The sequence below is a fragment of the Chinchilla lanigera genome, unplaced genomic scaffold, assembly GCF_000276665.1.
Source record: "Chinchilla lanigera isolate Chin_1 unplaced genomic scaffold, ChiLan1.0 scaffold00056, whole genome shotgun sequence".
Classification (NCBI taxonomy): Eukaryota; Metazoa; Chordata; class Mammalia; order Rodentia; family Chinchillidae; genus Chinchilla; species Chinchilla lanigera.
Window position 1 is genome coordinate 13925053 of NW_004955457.1, and position 13707 is coordinate 13938759.

General features: G+C 40.5%; 1 protein-coding gene across 2 annotated transcripts in view; it reads right to left on the minus strand.

The window, feature by feature from the left end:
• Positions 1-13375, minus strand: part of Ank2 (ankyrin 2, neuronal) — a 313838-nt gene extending 300463 nt beyond the window's left edge. The window contains exon 1 of one of the 2 annotated variants that reach the window (XM_005397083.2): positions 12389-13375. In XM_005397083.2, coding sequence (XP_005397140.1) covers positions 12389-12472 — 84 coding nt within the window. In that variant the 5' untranslated portion in view covers positions 12473-13375. The remainder of the gene's footprint in view (positions 1-12388) is intronic. The other variant, XM_005397085.2, reaches the window with a different exon arrangement.
• Between the last annotated feature and the right edge of the window lie 332 nt (positions 13376-13707).

Here is a 13707-nt window from a genome sequence, read left to right on the forward strand (position 1 = left end):
TTATAGAAAGGATTTAGAAAATATCTTATATAAACATACTATAAAAGAAAGGTGTCCTTACAAATATACAATGAGCTGTACAGTCAGAAAATATAAAGAATATAATGAGATCCAAATCTTATTGGTCCTAGATCACCTTGTAATAAATTTTAAATATTGCTTCACAAAGTAAAAAGTCTAAAATGTACATTAATATTACTTTTGTTCTAAAGTATTAAACTGAAATACGTATGGTATTTGAAGTATAGCTTAGGCCGTATTATAATCCAGGTGCTGGCTTGAAGGATGAGGCCACCCTCATAGATCCTGACATACACCAATGAAAATAGTCAAATTTTCCTAGGAGGAAAAAAAGTTTGTTTGAATATTTGAAATTCAGTTTATTGTTTCCAAATTAATGATCCTGCTTTAGACAAAAATCTAAAAGCTATGTAGAATATAGCATTGTTTTTAGAATGAGGATAATACATTATGTGAACTTTCAGTGTGATTAATACAGAATATGATTAAAACAATTTATTTTTTAAAACACTCTGATGTTTATAGACCTTTTCCAATAGTATTATATCTGAAACTCACACTAACACATGTGTGTGTATGTGTGTGTGTGTGTGTGTGTGAAATTTCTCCCAAATTCTTGACCTTTTTCTATAGGTAGCCTACCCAAAGTATCTCTTGATAGCCTTTGAAGAGAAGAAATGGATTACTTTGCAGGAAAAATAATACTTCCACTCAGCTGATTGTCTTCACAGATGGGCAAGTTATTAAAAAAGAGTTTACCTAATCATCTCTTCAAATTATGACTAGGAAAATGCAATGAAGGGGAAGAAATTCCACTGGATGATGGCAAGTGACTCAGAAAATTATTCCAACAGTAAATTTTTATCTCACCAAGGCATTCTGTCAAAGTACACAGAACCTGTTGCTGGGGACCAAGCACCACCTTTGCAAATCAAGTGTAGAAGCCTCTGAAGGTCACGCATGCCTTCGATCTACTCAAAAAAGAGCTTAAAGTGCAGCCTCCTACATGGCCAGTGGACAAATGCCTGACTGCCCCATGTGATGGGCCCAGTAGCTCCTACTGACTTTTTAACAACTAGAAAGAGGTTCCTGCTGTGTAATAAGATTAGGGAGCACATGATAGATTAGTGACCTTTTGAGTTAGGACAAGCAACATGGTCTCACTAACAAACTCCCCCTTATAGTGGAGAGGCTGTGTGAAAAGTGTCAGCCATTTGACCAAAATAGTTGAAGTACAGATGGAAATACCAAAGTATAAAGCCTCATTCTTCAGTGTCTGCAGCAAAGACTGAGGCAACGTCCGACTTCAGTCTTCTCAAAGCATCTCATGATTCCAATCAACAACTGCATAGAAAACATTTTCCTGTTTTGATTTATATTTCTGTTTTAAACTATATTTGAAAGAAAATCAAACTAGCTTTCTACATTCCCTGACCAATCAGTAAAGGCGTATTAGTGAGATGGGTTTTGGACATAAAGAAAATCCCCATTTCTTTCATTCTTACTCCCATTTCAATTGTGTAAAACAGTTTCATTCACATAGCACAAGGGTTTGGTGTCAGATAGAGGAATCAGTTTGACCTGGGATAACATCAAATAACAATGACCCAATATCAGATAGTAGCTTTGTGGATGCAGTGACAGAAGTTCTTTTTAACCCTTCTAAACATCGGTGCCTTCATCTTTAATATGAGGATAACCGAGTATGCACTTAGTAGACTATTGTAAAGATAAAATCAAACAATCTTTGTGGAACTCAGCATAATGACTCATAGGTGCATAGACTATATTCTCAACATTTGCTACTGTTTACTAATTTGGAAAATGTTGCTCTAGTAGAGTGAACTATTTCTTCCTAACGAAAAAGTTTTATCGTGAAATTGTTCAGCTCATTGAAACAAAATACAGTGTATTCAGAGTTAGACGAAGGTGAAATTCATCACAATACCATAGAGGGCTACTATCCTATTTTTGCCATATTGGTATCATTACTCCTCAGATATTACAAGCTATCAAAACAAGACCAGAGCTCTCCCTCACGTTTAAGTGGCAACTGTGGAATAATCTTGACACATAAGTATGTGTTGATAGAATATCCATTTTTAAGTGTCTGTTTTGGTAATGCAGCTGGGTGGCACACATCTGGCAGTAGTACCAGTCTGTGCCATCTCACTTTGGTCAGCTATCCTGTGCAGGTAAGAAGAAAGTCCCTGCCTGTGAGACTAAACTAAGAGAACTGGCTCCTGAGGAGGACAGCGGCCATGGCTTCATTAGTGCTCTGTCCTAAATAGCTGAAAACTACAAACCAAAAGCCAGTTACCATCGATCCCAGAACTTTCACATATGGACATTTTGCTAAGTCTCAAAGTTAAATAATGTATTACGTATGCACATTCTATTAATGCTTTTCAAATGCAGCTTACAGAATAGTCTAAAATTCTGAAAACAAATGGATAATTCACAATAAGCCTTTTGACAGCCACTGCTCTAAATCACAAACTGAAAAGTATTGTTAATTTCTAAACACTGTACTTTGAGGATGAAGTCCTGGGACAGAGAATGACCTATAAGAATGCTCTATACACCACTACAAGAACACTACAGAGCTGATTCTTATTGGCTATGTATACAGTCAATCTGAACAACTTTTCTACTCAAATGATCATGTGTGGTAGGTCACCTAAAGCCTAAATTACATAAAAAAGTATTAAATATATTTCTTATAGTTCATGACAACAAGTACATACACCAAATTCCTACTTAGACCTATTCTTTTAAATTTCACTGATTTAAGAAAACACATTATTTACTATGTCAGCTGTGTAGAAAATACTACACAATCATGTTTGGTTGTACACCATCTAATACAGATTTGATTAAATGTCAGAAAATGCGAGCTGACTGCTGTAATCTGAATGTTTGTATCCCCGCAAAAGTGCTATGTCTAAACCTAACGGTTGATGTGATAATAGCAGCTTTGGGATGTAACCACACCATGAGGATGCAGTCACCCTGAGAAGGATTAACGACCTTCATGCCCTTGTAAATGAGGCGCCAGAGAGCTGCCTTCCGCCTCCACCAGGTAAGAATACAGCAAGAAGCTATCATCCTTGGGCCTGGAAATGGGCCCTCACCAGATTTGAATGGATGGTTCCTGGTGCCACCATAAAGGTATGAGACATGTTGCAGGAGACAGACATGTTTAACCTGATTTGAACATTGCAGTGTGAATACAGGTACTTAAACATCACGTGGTGCTTCAGAAATACATACAATTTTTATATATCATTTAAAAACAAATTTAAAAAAAATAAAACGTAGAATACCTAAAATAAGTTTAAAAATAAAACTTATCTCACCTAATTTGGTTCAGCCTACCATGTAGAAATATTCATTGTTCAAAATGTGGGTAAAGGGGCTGGGGATTTAGTTCAGTGGCACAAGCTCCTGTCTGGCAAGTGCAAGGTCCTGAGTTTGATCCCCGGTACTACCAAAAAAAAAAACTTAAAAAAAAAAATATGGGTAAAGAGCACTATGGTAAATTATTACATTACTGCATGAAAATGCTTATTAAAAGGTACGGCTTATGAACACTTGGTAAAACATTCTAGGATGGTCTATAGCTAATTGAATTTCTTCACACTCTCAGTACCAACACTGACCCTACAGTTAATTCTGGTTCTACAGTTCTACCTCCAAAACACTCCTTACTTCTTTCTCCTTAAACTTGAATACTCTCTGAAGAGGAAGTGGTTACATTCTCCTTACATCCTGGGTACAAGTAAAAGTAGCCAATGGTAAAATGAGTAGCCCTGGGTCACCTGCCAGCCTGTGAACGCAAATAAAGAACATTACAGAAACCTGTGGCCAGACTAGGAAGTAGAAAGAAGGGAGAAGTCAGGAATTTCTCTTCTAAGAACTTGAAAATCCAAGAAATCCAGGTTAAACGCTTCAACGTGCTAATCTAACAATGTTAAAATAATGTGGTCTTATGACAGTGTTATGGTTTATGTCTAGATGTCCCCCTAAAACCTCATGCAGTCATGGGGCGGGCTTCTAGAGTTTGTGATTGATCCATGGTCCAGTGCTAGGATTATGGGTGCGAGAGCTACACCGCCCTGGGGCAGGTAGTTTGCATACAATGTAAAGGAAAGAGGCTTGCTCTTTCCACTGCTCCCCCCTTGTTGCTCTTGCTGCTTTTGCTGTCTTGTGCCATCTTGAAGTGTTGCCCCTATGCCAGGCCACCCTGCCTTGGAGCTAGCTGATCATAGACTGAAACCTCCCCAAACTGTAACCTAAATAAAACTTTCCTTCCTTCATTTTGGGCATTGGGTATTTAGTCTCAGCAATGAAAGAAAAGTAACCAAGACAGACAGCATATACAATAGCCAAAAATAAACCTGCTTTTTTCAGATAATACACAAAATCTTATGTCCTCTTGTATCTGTTATAGATTATTACCATTAGCTATTACCCATACCAGCATTGCATAAGGTAAAAGAAGCAGGCTGATTATTTAGATAATTAAAAAAAAAAAACCACATCCTTCTATTTTGTAGTCTTATTTACTGGAATTTACTGTTAATTCTAGAAATAATTTACAAACATGAAATTATATGAGACAGAGCTTCATCAATAAACTAGCTGATTAGGAAGTCAATAAACATGCTATAGGAAGTCACAGAAGATGACTTCTTCCCCCAAAAGAAGATGGGTTCCGCGAAGCCTGGAGCTGACCCAGGGTCAGAGACAAAGGCCGGCATGTCAGAGTGTATTCACGCTGCTCCTGACTCTGCAGTGTAACTGTTTCTAACCTCTCACGTGACTTAGACTTGATGGCCAGGACTGCTCTATTAAAACTGCCTTCTTTCTTCAAGCTCAAGGAGTAGCCATAATTCAGGGCTTGGCGCTACTGCTTACCCATTTATGGGGCTCCCGTTTTAACTAAGTCACACTGACCAGTTATCCTGCTGCAGACGCTTAAAGAATTTATTTCTGCAAAACACAATGCTTATTTTTTTGTATAATATTTACCAGTACTGCGTAACACTTATACTATTTCTCTGGTGCTTATTCATTTTTCTTGGCTAGAAATATCTATTCAGATTATAAATTCCATGACATTATCAAATATCGCCTTTCAGCCCAGTGATGCCCTGGAATCTAACTCAACATAACACACCCAGGAAACCAACACCAATTTGTTGAGTTGAGGGAAACTGCTATGTGTTAGGAACAACCAAAACATTAAATGCAGTAATCCAGGCTGATTCTTAGAAACACAAGTTCACTGAGTAAATGTTAGAAGTCGAAGTCTTTGTTTTAAGAAGTACAGACACAAACCAGTGAATGGAAGATGAGAGTTGTCTGTGAGCTAACAGAAAAACATCTATAAAAACCAAATCCAATGATGTAAGAAGATCTGGCTCTCTAAATTTAGTTACATTATTAACTAGATCATATTTTGCCATGTCTTTCAAGTTTCTGAAAATTGGTTCTCTTAGGGGCTGGGGGTATAGCTCAGTGGTGTAAGCACCTGCCCGGCAAGCGCAAGGTCATGAGTTCAATCCCTGGTACTGCAAAAAAAAAAAAAAAGAAAATTGGCTCTCTTTCTCAAGAGTTGGGAGGTGTTAACTAATTTTTTTAAATATTCTGTAATATTTATTTGTCTCAGGTATATTAGAACATTATAATTTTTCTTTTTTTAAATTATAATTTTTCTATCAAAAGATTGTCATACTTAGTAGCAATCCTAACTCCTTCCTGTCAAGTCAAAGGAAGTTGAAGTGGCAATTTCATTCAACGTAACCAAGTCCTGCCAGTGTCCAATGAGGTAAAAATAAGCGGTAGTTTTGTTTCCACTACTAACAGGAATTAGAATAGAATAAGCAGTAAAGAAACACAGCTGTAAGCATATTTATAATTTAGCATGCTCTGAATCATGGCGAGACAGAAACAAATATGGATTAAAATGTTAAACCTATTTCAATGTGCAATCCTATGTCTCTTTAGAAAGAAGGAAAAATAAACTTCAAATACTCAAAAAAGAGCGATGAAAAAGAACTGTTCATAGAATAATTACTGAGAATATCCTAGTAAACAAAAGTTTCTCAAGAGACTAGAGATAAAATTGTGAAAGTAGGATCAATTTCTTATGCTGATGTAACTGAGTATGCTTAAACCCTACAAGGTGCCTGTTTTTTTTTTTGTTGTTCCATTTTTTTTGTGAATTTTCAAATTCCAATATATTGCTTAAAAAGACTAATAGGAACATCTACAGCAATATGTCACAAACTATGGAAGCAGAAAGAGGAAAACCAGGAGTGCTTCCTGGGAGAATAATATAGATAATCATGAGAGAAACTGCCTTTGCATATTATTTCCATAAACCAGAGTGAGTATTTTGGAGAATCTGAACAAATAATAGAAGATGGGTGTCTTGGTTACTTTTCTCTCATTGCTGTGACAAAATACCCAATGACCAAAATTAAGGAAGGAAGGGTTTATTTAGCTTACAGTTTGTGGAGGTTTCAGTCTATAATCAGCTGGTTCCAAGGCAGAGTGGCATGGCGCAGGGCCAACACTTCAAGGTGGCACAAGATAGCAAAAGGAGCAGGAACAAAATTTAGGGGAAGCAAGCCTCTTTTCCCTCCCTATATTGTATATGTCTATCAGCGCACACCAGCACCATCTCCATGCCCTCCTCTTCCACAAGCTGAGGAGGTTCACAAAGTAAGGACCGTGGCCCCCTACTAAATCACTTAGTTAACCTTCTAAACTTCTCAAGTTGACACAATGAACATCCTAGAGCAGCAAGGGCATGTCCTTTGGATGTAGAACTGCTGAATTACTGAGTTAAGCTTCTAGACTCCTCAAGTTGACACACTGCATCAACCATAACAATGGGACTCAACACTGGGGAGAAGAATAGGAGGACAGCTTCAAAGATAACCAGATCTACCTGCTCTCCTTGGGAGAAATGGTTCAAAATATATCATTGGCTGAGTAGTAGAAGAAGCATCTATTGTCTCTCTAGCACTATCCCTACAGAGTCTTCTAGAATCTAGTTCCTCGTCTATGAAACTGGGACAGTAATACCCAGTGAGAGTTATTCTGAAGATTACATGAGATAGAATGTCCAATGCAGTTTCAGGATTCTAACATAAACATCACAGGAAAAAAATGCTTTTCTTGGATTGCCACCTTCTAGACTTAAATAGACACTAACTATGAGAGCCAAGGAATAACATCATACAGCTGACCATAATTAGATTCATCTTTCTAGGAGAACTCAGCTTCATGTCTGCTGACTACATTCTCAAGCAATATCTCCAGACTTGAGTGTGCTTGAGGAAAAAACTCCCCAGTGCTCTGCTCCAGGAGGTCCAAAGTGAGTCCAAAGAACTGGATTACCCAGAACCGAATTACGCAGTCCAGGTATTTCTGGTAGTTGTCACCACCAGATTACTAATATACAGAACTATGAATGGAAAAATCTATATAATAATGAGGAGACAATAAAAACAGAAAGACAGTGAAAGAAAAATCACAGAATATAGGTTAGAGATTTTTCCACCCAATAAAATGACAGATGGCCATTTTAAATACCTTTGGCAATGGGGTACTGCTGTCTTCAGGCAAACTATACTATTTTCAGTTACAAATGGATTTTTTTTTTAAAGGGCAAATTGTAAGTTATTTGGAAAACAAGAAACGGGGACATTATTCAGGCTGAATTATTCATGAAGATCTTTCTAGGCTTGACTGAACTAGATAAGGCACCAACTCAAATTCAAAACTGATTTGACTACAAGACTATTTGGACATCTAAATGCTGGACCTGTTACTTGATTCCATGAAGCAGCCCACACTGTCTGAAGCAGATGAAAAAAATAAAGCCTTTCATATGTTTCTCATTCACATTTCTATGGTGCAACATTTCAACCACACATCTGGTAATGTCTCTCTACTTGGGAAGTGGCAAGTTACACAGCAATAAAATATACATAAAACTAAAATATTGTGCAATAGTCATAAATATTTTAATGGTCCAGATGAAGGAATCTTCAATGAATGCAAGATATCCTACAAAGCCATTTTATTTACTATTCTGGTAAAAATAATAATGCTTCCATCTTGTTTTTATCTTTATGTAGTTATTTGGCCAAATGAAAGAAATAGTTACTAAGCTATATCATTTATCTCTGTGTTTTAGAAGCACTTACAAAGCCTACAGGTTTCAGATGACTGCCCTGTGTGACTGACATTCAACTTTTCCATTTTCATTTATGTAAATTACCAAAGACTCCTGCGGCCTTTTCTACCATATATTCTCTGGCATGCACTGGACCAAAATTGGAAAATATGTATAGCTGCACAACAATATGGTCCTGGGAGGTGGACATGGTGCCCCACACTTGTAATCCCAGCACTCTGGGAGGCTGAGGCAGGAGGATCCCAAGTTTGAGCCCAGCCTGGGCAACTTAAGGACTTAAGAGAGACCCTGTCTCAAAAGTAAAATTAAAAAGTTCTGGGGGTGTAGCTCAGTGGGATGGCTCTAGTTTCAAACCACAGTACCACCCATATACAGATAGATAGACAGATAGATAGATAGATAGATAGATAGTTTTAATCTAATCTGCCAAAATATTGTATGGAGTAAGAATCTTCTACAAAGCTGTCTAGAATTTAAGACAAGCTCAAAAGTCTTTTACACTGTTACATTTTCCATAGCTCCCAAAGCTTCCTGTTAGTTCAGACCCCAGCTGACATTCGGGGCAGCCTCCATTCACTACGCCGTCAGCACCAACCGGCATCTTGCGAAATACTTGTTTGTATGAAATAACTGAGCTCTAAGGCAATTGCTTCTTGAAATATTAGCAACTTTGCCACCCACAGTTTCTTTTCCTCGGACACTAAAGAGTGTCTGATACTAAGCAATCAATCTCTCTCTCTCTCTCTCTCTCTCTCTCTCTCTCTCTCTCTCTCTCTCTCTGTGACAGTATTTTTGCATTCAAGCTTGAGAAAAAGAAGAGCAGCAGAGCTGCCCTGGTGGGACCAGCTGAGCCTTGGTGTCCTCACACGGAGCGCAAAAATCTCAGGGAGCAGCAGCGTCACACAAGGCCACTCTGTGACCCTGAAGGGCAGGGCAGAAACAGCACCGCCCCCCCCCGCCCTCTCCACCCCTGAGCACAGACAAAACACAGACATTGTTCAAGCTCCAAGACACCAAATGCCCCCTCCTCCTGCGAAATGAGACATTGCTGCTGCTTTGACAGCTACAGCTTTTGTGCTGCTCTCGTCTGCCCTCTGGTGGCGATAATTCAGCAGACACAGCCACAGAACTGTCCCTGCCTCCTGAGAGTACCCCCTCCCGAGAATGAACACCGCTTTCTTGCCCAGGCTGGGTTCCAGTATCCCTCTAGTATCTCTCTCTCAGATCCTGGAACCGAAGCCCGTGGCCAGTGAGTTATTATGGCACCTCTTACTGAGATTCCCTCTCATCCCCCATGACACCCCCTTCCCCAAACAGTCTGAGTCCAGCAACATGCGCATCCCTGGTGGTCCCTGAGGGTCCGCTCAGCGGAGCCAACACAGACAGTCTTAAGAAAGGCTGCAAGAATGTCTACCCCAAGGCACTCACCAACATCTGCTGCAACAAATTGCTCTTTTGAGTTCATTTCCCAAATTGTGGGTCATGGAGCAAGAGACCCTTCGGTTCTTTCCCTCCAAAGAACCCATCTAGTAAGGTATGAAATAAGCAAGCGACCACAGCCCCTCCGCTATGCATTTACTAGAGGTGGGGGTGGGTTTCTGAGGACTAGGATTGAATGTGGCAGAACTATGCGCAGGCCATAGTGAGCCTGGTGGTCCCTAATCCCGGGTGACCCCCCAGAAACCCACAGTGACTCACCTCGAGTATCTAGTGCACAGACAGACACCTGAGTAGAGGAAGGCAGCCTTGACTACGCCCCAATTCTTGCTTTTCTCAGGCCTTCGGCTTATTAGGGCGGCTTATCTCTTGGTTATTATTTCCTCACCAATGCACATTTAATGACCTAGTTTTTAAATGAAAAAATTTAAGTTGTCTGCTGCATATAATGTGGAGCCCTAATCTAAAGTCCTAAAAAATAAATAAATAAAGCCCTAGGGTACATGTATGTAAAGCTCAAAAATCTGTGTGAGATAAAAAGTTTACAGCACATGACTTTTGACATTTTGAAAAACAACTACTGGCTTTTAAGTATGAATACTGTATTCTGCCGTTTCCGCTGCTCTCCAAGGTATAAACAGGCTTTCTTACTCAATGGCTTATTTCAATAAATGACATCCATGTAAGAAAATAGTAATAACACCGAGAACTTAATGCCACCAACTGTGTATTAAGTATGGTTTAAGGAATCTTGTGCCCTTTATTTCTAATCCTCACAAAGTACCAGGAGGTATGTACGATTTCCCCTTTGCACAGAAGAGTACCTGGTCATGATATTCTCCAAGCACAATGCTAAACAGCAGAACTGAGATCCGACCCATTTATGTCTGACTTACCAAGCTGAGGGTGTGCTCTATAGTGCAATTAGTTCCCTTTGAAAAGCAATTCCTTTCAGGTGAAATAACTTCTAACACTCGGTAGTTCACAGTTCTTTAACAGCTCATCTAGTCTGACTCTGAATGTGTGCACAAGGAGAGGGGCACATATCTACACCTTGCTACTAACTGCTACCATTTCGGCTGTATATTTGGAATAAGATGTACTTCTAAAATACAACCGTCTGAGAAAGTGGAGCTTCAACATACTTTAGTTATTACACGGGATAATTTTGTCATCTCTGCGCTCTGTAATACTTCAAGATGGCTTTGGTCATACGAAGTTAGTATCACCAGTCAGAGCCTCAAATCTCCTTAAGACACATTTTTCCCCTCCTCTAGTATCCCTGAGTATATTGCTTCTAATGTAGCACAAGGACCTGAGAGAGAAATTAAGAGGATACTGAAATGATAATATGGATTAAAGCAGAATTCCTTTTTTTCCCACCTCTTCTTTTTTATTTTTTTGTCTTTCTTTCTTTTTTAAAAATGCTGATCAATTAGGTAATACTTTAGGAAAATCTATTCCAGTACTGGGCAACCCAGAATGGTTAGGTACAAAAGGGCATTCTACCAACGGTCCGTGTGCATTCACCCATTTTATCAAATTGTATCCCTATCCTCTCACTGGTATTTAAAAATTGTCATATGTGGGCATCCTTGTTTTCACCCAGTTACACAGCATCATAAAAATACACTACCCTCTTGTTTGCAGATACAGGAATCTTTTAAATATCAGAGATTTCAAATCATTTAGTTTTTTTTAGATTAGGACACATTCAGTACACCAGAGATCTGTCATTTTGAAGCACAATGCAAACACGACAGGAGCAAAATAAAAGCCAGTCACTTGTGAATATTATTTTTGCAATCTGCTCATTCCATATACAAACCATCTAAAGTAGAATTCATATACATTAGAATCACATCAATACCCTGCCCATGGATCCAAACAGATTTTAGGAGAATTCTTTACTAAGCATCTCTTTCAGAGGTAGGGCTCAGGCCAGGGGAGGCAACAACAGTTTACCCGGTGTCAGGCCATAAAGAAAGAAGTGTGGCGCTGGGTGGGGCCGATAGTTTGCGTCTGTGCTTGCTGTTTCTCATTGGTATCATTTCCATGAAAATCAAGGGTGTGGGAACGTGTGCCAGAGTAAGAAATCCGACAGATTGCTTTGTGTGCCTGGCCCTCCCCACCCACATAATCCTTAGCTGTTTATCGTAATCACTGAAAGCGATCTCCCTAACGTCTGAGAAAACAGCAAAGGACCTAAGCAAACCTCAGAACTATCACGCTGGGGATCATATTTCTCCTGTCACAACAGTCTTTTCTCCTTAGGAAGAATGCATGTAGCCTGGAACCAAGCGGCACTGGCTGTGTAGCCACCTCAGGACCATCGCTCAGCAAAAGCATCTGGCCAAAAATCCACCCTTAACTTCACCATCCACCTTGCCCCACACTTGCTTTCAAACTCACTGTCAAAATGAGATGACTCTGTACCCAGGCACTGCCAGGAACATCCACAAGGCTCAGTAACCCACCGCTGCACACACCTTATCTTTCCATGCACCAGGCACTGGCTCCATTATGAACCAGGGCGTCCTGACTGTTCTCAGAGAGCAGCGGTTTGCACCTGCTTCTTCAAAAAGCTAGGCTTGGCGCTGCTGTAGGCTCTCCTTACTCCTAACGCTTGGTGGTTTCCATAGCTTTGCTGATATCTCACACACAAACACACACACACACACACACACGCAGACATTCCCAATTCCTGCAGTGTACCTTCTTGGGCTTTTTTCTTCTCTGGCTGCTGCCGTTGAACTTCTCTCCACTGTCGCTTTTCTGAGCTGCATCCTCGCTCATCATTGTGCACGGTTTGGGAAGAAAAGGGCTTGAGCCATCCACCCCGCTGCCTGGACAGAGCCCTGGCGAGTCTGCGAGCACCGGAGGGAAGAGCGGGAGGAGGAGGGGTGGGGAAGGGGCGCGCGCCGCCGTGAGGGTGAGGACGGTGATGTTGCCATGGCAGCAGCTGCCACAACTGTTTATCTGACTGCATTGTTAAATCTGATTCAACCAATTACCAGCGGGGATGGCTACAATGAAAAAAGCCTTGAAAAAAGAATGCCAGGCACCAGGAATGATTTGGGAACTCTGCTAGGTTGGCGTCTGACACACCCTTGATTCCATCAGCTCTCAACCCACGCACAAAGCTGCACTTGGTCTCCATCCTACAGGTGCTTCAGGAGGGGAGGGGACACCATGCACTGGGTCCCTGGACCTCAGCAGTGCATCTCAGTGTCCTCGGGGGAATATAAGAAACTGACATTTTCAGGAGGCTATTCCTTTGACTAAAACTCCATTCAGAGATGACCTCAGCCGTCAAGTGAGGAGCATGGCTTCCCCAGGAAGCAGGAACCGGCCAGCCCACTCCACCTCCTGCACCAGCACTCCACAGGCTGCGTAGAAGGGGCGCCTGTAACCCCACGCTACAGATGCGCACTAGCCAGCGGTGCGTGAGTGTGCGTGTTTGGGTAGTGGGAGATCGCTCAATTTCCTAGAACCAAACACGATGCATGGTTCACGAGCAGCAATTAACCAAGTTTTGTTAAAGACAGAAATAAGACACCATGAGTAGTACAAGCATGGGGAAGTCATGTAATTGAAACATTTTATAATTTCCTGCACCTAATTCTCTCTACGAACTGTTGAAAAAACACAACCTCTATTCTCAAAGATACTGCAGCATAAAGTTCCAGAAACATTCTTGACAAGAAAAGAAATATTTGCTTATATAACAGGAAGCCTAGTTTCTTTTTTTTTTTTTTTTTTTTTTTTCTCCGGTACCGGGAACCGAACTCACGGTCTTGCGCTTGCCAGGCAGGCGCTTTTGCCGCTGAGCTAAATCCCCAGCCCCCAGGAAGCCTAGTTTCATCTCTTGGATCAAGGTGGCCATATCTGTGGATACAACGGAAGTCCTACATGTTTTGTACACATACACATGTACACACGCTATTCCTATTCCTAGAAAACAAATGCGGAAGCAGGGTACACAGAATACCTAGATGTACAAATTGAGTATGGATTGAAGGAGATAACGTGTG